This window comes from Sapajus apella, unplaced genomic scaffold (assembly GCF_009761245.1).
Source record: "Sapajus apella isolate SASKATOON/1434 unplaced genomic scaffold, GSC_monkey_1.0 scaffold33, whole genome shotgun sequence".
Classification (NCBI taxonomy): domain Eukaryota; kingdom Metazoa; phylum Chordata; class Mammalia; order Primates; family Cebidae; genus Sapajus; species Sapajus apella.
In genome coordinates, this window is record NW_022436973.1 from 12,537,863 (window position 1) to 12,548,377 (window position 10,515).

Sequence of the window (10,515 nt, forward strand, 5' to 3'; positions counted from 1 at the left end):
TTACATTTGTATAATCTCTGAAAGGGTAAACAGGGACTGATAAAGGTGCATGTGTGTGTGTGTGTGTGTGTGTGCACGCAAAGATAAACTGGGCAGATAAGGGAGAGGAAAAGGATGAAAACTTTTCACTGTACACCTTACATTTTATGATTTTTTTGAAACACGTGACTGCATTATCTATTCAAAATAAATTAAAAGGGAAGGGGAGTGTAGTGGTGGCAAGCAAACAAAACCTGTATAAGAAGTCCCAGGGACTGGGGGAGGTGGCTCACTCTTACAATCTTAGCACTTTGGGAAGCCAAGGTGGGCAGATTACCTGAGCTCAGGAGTTTGAGACCAGCCTGGGCAACATGGTGAGACCCTGTCTCTACTAAAACTACAAAAAATAAGCCAGGTGTGGTAGCATGTACCTGTAGTGTGCACTCAGGAGACTGAGGCAGGAGAATCACTTGAACGTGGGAGGTGGAGGTTGCAGCGAGCTGGGATTGCACCACCGCACTCCAGCCTGGGCAACAGAGCAGGACTCTGCTTCAAAAAAAAAAAAAAAAAGCCCCAGACCCAGACATTCTCTAAGCACTTGATTCTGTTCATTCCTGAGCTCAGCCTTGAGCTTAGAACCAACTGAAAACTAATTGCACATGTTGGGGGTTCACATTAAATTTCTTCTTTTTAAAATGATTATTTTTGAGACATGGGTTTTTGCCATGTTGGCCAGGCTGATCTCGAACTCCTGGACTCAAGTGATCTGCCTGCCTTGGCCTCCCAAAGTGTTGGGATTACACGTGTAAGCCACTGTACCAAGCCTGCACCTCTCCTTTGAAGGCTGATATGAGTGTAAAAGCAGAGAATGTCTTTATTTAAAAAAATGAAAAACAAAAAGTAAAACAAAATAACAATCATCACCCGCCCCCTCCATTTGAGATAATACTTCCAGGGGTTCTGCATATCTGGTCTCCAGCCTGGTGGGGGAGTGTGCTTTCAGAGGTTCATGGGTGGGCCTTCCCTAGCCCCACCAGCAAATCATCTCCGCCTGCCTCCGGGAGGGCACTTACTCTCCCACAAGTAGGGCTTCATGGGCCAGGAAGGATGACAGGAAGGGGTGTGGGGGTACCACATCGTCCCTGCTGGGAATCCGGGAGCCCAGATGCTCAAGATTCGACCGTTAGCCACCTGTCTTGCAGAAGCTCCTCTGTGAGACTTCGGGGCAAAGGAGAGAGGGCAGGGGCCTTTCTCAACCCTTCTGGCCATTTCTAGGTTGTGTCGACTGTCACTCTTGTCACCACCATGGATTGTCACATCAGCAGATGGCTCAGGAGCTTGCTTTATGCCGGCTGCTGCTTCCTTTTGTCTTCGTGCCATGCCTGTGAGGTGGATGGTAATCCCCATTGCATGGATGAGGAAACAGGCACAGAGAAACCAAGTGATTTCTCCAAGGCACACAGCCTGAAGGGACAGCTCGCCCTCCCAGCTGTCCCTTCTAACACCCTTGGGCCCCCCTCCGGCTACACGCTGCAAATCGGTCCACTCTTGAGAGTCAAAGCAAAGGCGATCTGAACTGGCAGTCACAGGGGCTGTGACACAGAGTTGCGGGTAGAGCTGTCTGTGCCTTGCATTTCCCGTTCCCATGGGTGGCCTGTGACCTTCCCCACAGTCCCTAGTGGGCACTTGCGTTCATGGTTCAAGTAGTCAGACTCTGCCTCTCTGCTTCTGCCATTTGCTCTGTGGCCTGGCCTCTCTGGACCCCAGTTGCCGGCTGTTAGCGATGGGGACGGGGTTGGTGGCCGGCCTAGGCCGGGCAGTGCAGGCTGCAGAAGTCGGCAGACGAGAAGAGCCGCAGCACGTTTACCAGCGGAAACATGAACAGCGCTCCGAGCAGCGAGCCCAGCTGCACCGCCGCCCCGCACCACAAGAGGGCGCTGCGGCTGCGGTCACGCAGGATCACGCCCAGCATCACCTTGACGTAGCTAAGGCAGCCGCTGAACAGCACCCACGAGGCCACCTGCAGGGACGGGCGGTAAGAGATGCAGAGTGACGGGGTTTGCGGGCTGAGCGCCAGGACGAAGAACTCTCCCAGGGCTCAGGGAAACCCATGGGATACTCCCCAGGTGCAAGGAGAGCCTTCTGGGAGTGATGCTGCGGGGCTGACAGGTCCCATGAGTTGACCGCCCAGGGGCAAAGGAGAGCCCAGTGGTCTTCTGGGTTCATGTGCCCATGTTCAAGTCAAGGGCATTTGAGAGAAGTCCACTGCTGAGGTACACATGGTGGGAAGCGGCCTGCCAGCCACCTCGATTCCCCAAGCCTCCACTTCCACATGCGGAAGGGGCACCCCTCCCACCTGGGGCTTCCTTGGAGAGCCCCACAGACTCTGCTCGCTGGAAAGCGCTGTGCCCAGGCTCTACCAGGCCTTGGCTAGGAGGTTATGGGCATGGATCGGGAGCAGTCCCCCCCCCTTGGCTGGATACTCACGATGAGGACTTCCCCACCCCAGTGGCCCTGCAGGAGCGGGCAGGGGCTCATCACCGCCATGGCCATGTTGTAGCCCCCAAAGCAGGTCCCAAGCATGGAGAGGACCCCCAGGAACGGCAGAGACCTAGAGAGAGTGGGGAGGTGAGTGGAGGAGGTGAGAAGCCTGACCTCTGTCCCCCTGCCCCTGGGGGCCGTGTGGATCGCCAGTGTCTCCAGGGTTAGTTAGACTCATGTGGAAAATTCCAGGCCGCCTGACTCAAGTGGGCCAGGGAGGCTCCTGAAAGGGCAGGAGCGGCCTGAGTCGTCCCCAGCCTTAACCGTAGGGCCTGGAACCCAAGCAAGAAAAGCGCAATGGACTCTGACACTGGATGGTCCTGGTTCAAATCCCAGTTCTTTTCTTTTTTTTTTTTTTTTTCAAATTTGAGATGAAGTTTCACTCTTGTTGCCCAGGCCGGAGTGTGATGGCACGATCTCCACTCACTGCAACCTCTGCCTCTCAGGTTCAAGTGATTCTCCTGCTTCAGTCTCCCAAGTAGCTGGGATTACAGGCATGTGCCACCACGACTGGCTAATTTTTTGTTTTTAGTAAAGACGGGGTTTCTCCACGTTGGTCAGGCCGGCCTCAAACTCCTGCTCTCAGGTGATCCCAAAGTGCTGGGATTATAGGCGTTAGTTACCACACTTGGCCTCAAATCTCAGTTCTACTGTTTAAGCTGAGACTGGCCTCTGAGGCTCCAAATGGAAGTTCTGCAAGGCTATGTGATCTCCGGGAGCAGAGCATGCAGGGCCTGGCTCAGCTGTGGGCCCACCTGGTGTTTACCTGCTGCCATTTCCTCCTGCGACACCCCCAGCCTTGGCCAGGAAGCTGGGCTGAAGTGAAGACAGCTGGATTGGGCATTGGTACAGCAGGATGTTCTGTGCTACCTCAGGGGATCCCTCCCTGTCTGGCCTCAGCTACCCGCCTCTGCATGTGGGGTTTGCTATCTCCAGGGGCCCTGGAAGCTGGCTTGTTGCTGCTAGGAACATCTCTCTGTAGGTGGTCTTCCATGCGAACCTACATCTGACAACTGAGGACACTGTCCTTCCTCAGAGGTCCTTGTCCCTGGGGTCCCACTCTCCAGTCTCCAGAACCCTAAGACTGGTCCATGCCCTGGGTAAGAACAGATAGGGGTCTGCCTACGCCTCTAAAGACTCTTTCTGCTCCAATGTTCTTGGAGTCCACGACTCAGATTCTGTAATTCTAATATTTAGGGTTTCTTGGATTTGCAGATCTGGGCCTTTGGTCCTGCTTCTCTCAGATCCTCCACCGTCCTTCCTGTTTCTAGGCCCTAAGGTAGAAAATCCAGCTTCCTGGCAAGCTTTCTGTCTAGCTCTTCTGTCCTCAGTGTCGTCCTCCCTGGGCTGGGAGAGTAGGTCTGAGCATGCCCGAGAGGGAAGGCTTCCCTGAGAAGGGAAGCCCCTGCCTCAGAACCATCTGGGTTCTTTACTAAAAACTGCAATCCCAGGTCCCAGGCTAAGCTGGTTCAATCTGTGTTTTATCAACTTGCCCAGCCGTTCTTCTACAACCGTGGCTCTAAGGGAACCAGCTGGAGGTTAGAGGCAGGAGGGCAGGGCTGAAATCCTGGGAACTGGACCAGGTCAAGCTCTTTCTCCAAGCCTTATGGTTTCCCCTTGTGAATGGGAACCCCAGTGGCTGCCTGCTGTCCTCATGGACTGATGGCAATGATGGTCGACACTTAGGCCGGACCTGCCATGGGCCAGGCGCCGCTCCAAGAGCTTTATAGAATCAGCTCATAACATGCTTCCAGCAGTCCTAGGAGGTAGAACTGTTACTACTCCCATTTTCCAGATAAATGTCCCTGAGGCACAGAGAAGTGAAGCGATCTGTTTTATCACACACGGCTGACAAGTGGCAGAGCTGGGATTTGGACCTGGATGCTCACAAAACCATGTTCTTAACCACTGCACGTACAGCCCACCAGGCAGGTTTGGAATTCTGGGTTCTGAAATGAACTGCTCCCCCGCTAGGATTCCCTAGGGCCAGATGGGGGCACACCTGTTAGGCAGGAACATGGAGAGCAGGGAGGCGAGAGGGTTGGCCACAATGCTGAGGGTGGCGGCCAGGTGGTAGGCAACCGGCCCGTAGGACAGGCAGGAGTAGGTCTGCACAGAGGGCAGCACACCATTGGTGAGCGCGTTGACAAAGGCCACCAGGGTATAGATGAAGGCCAGGTGGGCCGGGCAGCAGGGAGCTGCTTTCTCCTCTAGGTGTCCCTGGCCCTGGCTGCTGTCCACTGTGCCTGTGGGGCCCAAGTCATTCTCTTCCCGTGGCCGGATGGAGTGGAGGGTGACCTGGTCGTTGAGGAGGTCTTCCACGGAAGCCTCCCAGCACCTGGGTTGACGCTGGAGGACAAAGAATGCCGCGAGGCAGCAGGCCATCATGAAGGACAGCAGGAGGAAGAAGACCAGGGGCGAGAAGTGAGCGGGGAGGTAGCGGGTCTCCAGGTGGGACAGCGGTGCTGCCGTTCTGGGGAGAGTGGACACCAAAGCTCTGGGAATTCCCTGCAAAGGACAAGACAGGTCAGTCAGATCCCTGGTGGGGGCGGGGTCAGAATGCAGAACAATAATCGTGACAGTGAGAATACAGAATACAGATTATGTGTTATTATTAATGGATAATTGATAAATAAATAACTAACAAGGTGGCAGTAATGACTGCTCACACTGACTGCCACTGAGCATGGACACTGCGCATGGATAAGTCCCTGTGTCTCCTAGGCCTGTGCTGTGGGACCATCATCCCCCATTTTAGACAGAACTGAGGCATCAGAATGCTTCGTCCCTTCCCTGAGGGTAACAGGGAGAATGTGGCAAAGCCAGACTTCACTGGGTGCTTTCTGACGGGGAAGCTACACCTTTTATCACTCAGCTACCCTACAGCAGTTGCAACCACAAACATATTCGGAGGAGGGGCTAGCTGGAGACTGAGCTAGCTGGAGACCTAAGGGGAGAGCCCCCTACCTAAGGGGAGAACCCCCTACCTAAGGAGAAAATCCCCCCACCTAAGGAGAGAACCCCCCACCTAAGGGGAGAGCCTCCCACCTAAAGGGAGAACCCCCCACCTAAGGGGAGAGCCCCCCACCTAAGGGGAGAGACTCACCTAAGCAGAGAACCCCCCACCTAAGGGGAGAGCCCCCATGCGTAGGTATGTAAGTAATTCAAATGGGTTTCCTGCTGTTGATCTGCCTTGTCAGTTTAGCTCATAGACCGACCTAAGAGCCTAGAAGGATAGAGGGGAGCAGATTTTCCTTCCCCTACACTTGTGAGCAAACCAAGTGCTGCTCTGGTTCCAGGTACCTGTGTGATGTCAGTCTCCCCTGTGGGCACAGGGCTTGGTATGCTGTCTGACAACTCAGTCACATTGACGCAGGTAGTGAGACCTGAGCCCTGGGCAAGAGCCACCAGGGCAGGCAAGAGGCCACTGAGTCCTTCACCTACAAAGAATGTGGTGAGATAGTAGGTGGGCAGTCGGCTCATGAAGGGCAGGAAGGTGACCGAGGAGGTGCAGTCCACCAGGGCCAGGAAGAAGGTGAGGACCAAGAAGGCGATGCTGTGGTGGCCGTCCAGCACCCAGGAGGGCTTATTCCAGAGGAAGGCAAAGATGATGCAGGTGATGGTTCCCACGCCCAGCAGGGTGAAGATGATGGGCACTTCGGAAAGGCAGCTGGGCCGGAAGCGATGGAGCAGGGTGACCAGGAGGGGTCCGATGTTGGCCAGCTGGATGACCACCGTGAGGTAGGAGGGCAGGTACCAGCCCTCTGGCAGCTCCATCACTAGCAGGGGCAGCTCTACCCAGAGCCCATTGATGGTCACCCAGGAGCCCATTCCGAAGATGCAGACCAGCAGGTGCATGAGGAGGGCCATGGCGGTATCTGCCCTGGGCCGGAGGCCTCCCCAGATCAGCCTGCAGCGGGGCTGGCAGGGAAGGACAGCTTGTGAGTAATTTCAACTTCACCACCTAGCAGGACGCTGTGATCTGGGGCCCCGGGTTTTCTCATATTACTACCCTCCCTGTGAACAAGCTGGCTTTTTAAAAATTTCTTTGAGACAGACTTTCACTCTTTTTACCCAGGCTGGAGTGCAATGGCATGATCTCGGCTCACTGCAACCTCTGTCTCCTGGGCTCAAGTTATTCTCCTGCCTCAGCCTCCCTAGTAGCTGGGATTACAGGCGTGCACCACAACATGAGCTAATTTTGTATTTTTAGCAGAGACACGATTTCACCATGTTGGCCAGGCTGGTGTGGAAATCCTGACCTCACGTGGTCAGCCTGCATTGGCCTCCTAAAGTGCTGGGATTACAGGCATGAGTCACTGCACCTGGCCCAAGCTGGCTTTTTATTAGCACAAAACAATCGAAAGCTTTCCTAACCATGATTCATGAAAATAAAAAATTCAAGACAACACACAAAAGCAAACAAAGCAGCTTCTGCAAAACATACCAACAGCAAAGTCAAAAGTTAAATGAAAACGTGGGGGAAATATTTGTAACATAAATCACAAAGGGCTCATCTTCCTAATATGTAAAGAGTTTTTAAAAATCAAAAGCAAAGAGACCCCACAAAGCAGATGGCCAAGGATATGAACAGGTCAGAGAAAAAGGCACAAATAAGCTTTAAACATATGAAAAGAGTATCACCTTCATTCACAATAGGAAAGCCACTCCAGGGTGCCATTTCCCAACATGAGATTGTCCCAAAGCCTGACAAAGTGACTCGTGTACAAGGTTATTATAGATTGTGACCTTGTTGATAATAGCAAGTTATGGGAAATTTCTCCTCTCCGGCTATCAACAGAGAAGGGGCTAATTCAAGGCACCTATTGGAATACCACACACCTGTTTAAAGGAATAAGGAATAAGGAAAGCAGATCTTATTGGCTGATAAGGAAAGGTCTCCAGGCTATACTGATAATCTTGAAACAAAATCAAGGCAGGTAGACGGAACCAGGAAAATCCGTACTGCCTGTTGGACATAGAAGAGGAGGAAAAATATGTTTTCTTTGCTTGTACTGGTACAAGGCAGCCTTGAAGGACACATATAGGGACTGCAGGGATGTTGGCGATGCCTCTGTCTATCTTTTAATAGAGCTTTGATTTGTGAACCATGTAAACATATTACCTGATGCAAATATGTGGTTACCTGAAATAAAATTTCAATCTGGCTTTTGTTGCCTCCTGAAATTACAGAACTCTCTAGGTGGCCTTTGGAGGCCACTTCGTCTAGCCCTCCGGAACCATTCTGCCATCTGTTTACCCCCTTGGCAGCTACCAGTGGCAGCCCACCTGTGTTGTTACTAACTCTCTTCTATCTTTAGTCTGAGCGGGAATGTGGGAGTGCCAGGAGTGAGGCTCTGGACCCAGCTGTTTGAGTGTGACCCTGGCTCTGCTGCTTACAATCTGGGTGACCCTGGGCAGGTGACCTTGCCTCTCTGGGCCTCATCTCCTCATCTGTAAGTAGGGGACAGTGATGGTATGAATTCTGTGGTTTGTGATGAGATGTAAGTATGCTGGTGAGAATATGTTATTTCCCCTAGTCCCAGTGTACAGCAAGCACCAGTAAGGGTTACAGACCATTGCCGCGAAACGTCAGGTTTGGTGGCATAGCTATTTTTGTTTCATCCCCATGAGAATTAATCCACGACTATGAAACTTTAAAAAGGGAAAAGATTCCTCCACCAGGTATCAACTGAACTCACCAGTGGTATATGCACCTCTTTGTAGAGACACGTCAACTGGGCCAATGTCCACGTTTTGTAGATGGGAGACGGACGGGGTCCGAAGGGGCAGAGGGGCTCTCCTGGGATCTGGACTGGGTTCCCTGCAGCATGCGGCCTGGCCAGGGTTTTTCAGTTCAAGCTGCAGTCTTTAACTCCATACTTCTTCCTTCTAGTACAAAGCAGGAGTGTCAATTTGTGGCCACACTTGACGCAGGAACCTCCAGAATCCCTGACAGCTCCTCAGCACGGTTCCCACACACGGAATTGCCCACAGGGCTGCGACTTCCTTCCTCCTACCTCCACTGAGCAAACCCAATGCTCATTTGCCTTTCTGGCTACCGCCTTTTCCTCTCTGGGAAGAGCCACTCCTGGGGTGTAACGTAGTCAGATCCGCTAGCAGGTCGGCTCTGCTCCTCCCTTCTGGGGGCCTCAGACTCTGTTCCCTCCCTTAGCAAGCTGACTTGACTAACGGCACAGGCAAGGCTTGCTCTGGGGGTGCCAAGAGGACCCAAGGAGGGAGGGGGAGCTCCCAGGCAGCAGTGGCACACCTTTGCCTCTGCTGTCCCCCCGGCCTGGAGTGCTGCCCCTTCTTCTGTCCACATCCAAGCTTTCTACAAGATCCCATCCTCCAGGAGACCTCTGGCTGCCTCAGGTGTCCTCATCGGGGCCCCATGAACCCTTCATTTAAGGTTGTTCTTGTGTGGGTGCATGCAGGCACATACCTTGAGACTGAAGCTTTTTGAGGGCGGGGGCTGCTTGGGAATCTGGCATTTTGAAGGTGGAAGGGCCTTTCTCAATGACTTAGCTCAGGATTTGCAAATTAACACACTGGCCAAAGCCAGAAAGCAGATATATTACTTTGGTTTGCCCAGAGTGTTCAACAGTGTGTTACTGTAATCCTAAATGGAGGGGATGGCAAACAACCGTCAGGATTTCTGGCTTCTCAGGAATATTTTGGAAGAAGTGGCCACCGCTTTGCCCTCTTTCTCCATCCTAGACTCGGGCCATCTTGGCGCTCTCCCCTGCAGTAGCATCTGGAGCCAGATGCCTGGGTTCAAATCCCGGCTTCAACCCTTACAAACTGAGCAAGTGGCTTAACCTCCTGTGCTTCAGTCTTCTCTTGCAAAACAGATAGGCTGTCAGTATCAACATCAGAATTGTTGCTAGGAACATGCAAAGTGCTAGAACTATGCCTGCCACACAGTAAGGGCTCAATGAACCTTTATTATAAGATTACTATTTCAGCAAACATATCAATTGCATTCAAAAACATGTAGTTACCTGCCCAGTGCAGTGGCTCACACCTGTAATCCCAGCACTTTGGGAGGCCGAGGTGGGCCAATCACTTGAGGTCAGGAGTTTGAGACCAGCCTGGCCAACATGGCGAAACCCTGTCTCTACCAAAAATACAAAAATTAGCCAGGTATGGTGGTGCATGCCTGTAGTCCCAGCTACTCTGGAGGCTGAGGTAGGAGAATCACTAGAACCTGGGAGGTGGAGGTTGCAGTGAGCCAAGATCGTGCCACTGCATGCCAACCTGGACAACAGAGCGAGACTCCATCTCAAAAAAGAAAAAGTGAAAAAAGGGACCCAGTTTTTGTTTGGTAAATGGCCACCCAACTAAAGGACTACATTTCCCAGCCTTCCTTGTAGCTGCACATGGTCACGTCATCAAGCACAGGCCAGTAAGTTCATATGCGAGTTTGAGTAGTCTCCTTAGCCCGTTTCCTGTTTAGAAAAGAGGGCGGCTCGCTGCAAACGCTCATTTAATTTTATGTAAACATGCTCTTTGAGGCTGAAGCAAATCTGACTTTTTTTTTAAATTGAGACAGAGTCTTGCTGTGTAGCCCAGGCTGGACTATAGTGGTTTGCTCTCAGACTGCAGTAGCAAGATCTCAGCAGAGCTCTTGATCTCTGCCTCCCAAGTTCAAGTAATTCTCGTGCTACAGTCTCCTGAGTAGCTGGGATTACAGGCGTGTACCACCATGCTCGGCTAACTGTTTGTATTTCTTAGTAGAGACAGGGTTTTTCCAGGTTGCTAAGGCTGGTCTTGAACTCCTGGACTCAAGTGATTCTCCTGCCTCAGCCTCCCAAAGTGCTGGGATTACAGGCATGAGCCACCGCACCCAACCCTATATCTGACTGATTTTCAATGTGAAAATAAAACATAAAAACTATTCTTGGCGTTATTTCTAACCAGAACTAACATAAGAATCATCTATTTCAGAAAAACTGGATTCATCAAATTCACCAAATGGCCAATAACTGTTTG

General features: G+C 52.1%; 1 protein-coding gene across 3 annotated transcripts in view; it reads right to left on the reverse strand.

Annotated features, from left to right (window-relative positions):
• Window positions 1-835: 835 nt before the first annotated feature.
• The window catches only part of SLC52A3 (solute carrier family 52 member 3), a 16,472-nt gene continuing 6,792 nt past the window's right edge, over window positions 836-10,515 (reverse strand). The window contains exons 2-6 of one of the 3 annotated variants that reach the window (XM_032295365.1): window positions 8,223-8,412; window positions 5,824-6,441; window positions 4,523-5,028; window positions 2,467-2,590; window positions 836-1,999 (exon numbers count right to left, since the gene is read on the reverse strand). In XM_032295365.1, coding sequence (XP_032151256.1) covers window positions 1,787-1,999; window positions 2,467-2,590; window positions 4,523-5,028; window positions 5,824-6,390 — 1,410 coding nt within the window. In that variant the 5' untranslated portion in view covers window positions 6,391-6,441; window positions 8,223-8,412 and the 3' untranslated portion in view covers window positions 836-1,786. Of the gene's footprint in view, window positions 2,000-2,466; window positions 2,591-4,522; window positions 5,029-5,823; window positions 6,442-8,222; window positions 9,314-10,515 lie in introns of those variants that run through there. The other 2 variants (XM_032295366.1, XM_032295364.1) reach the window with 2 other exon arrangements.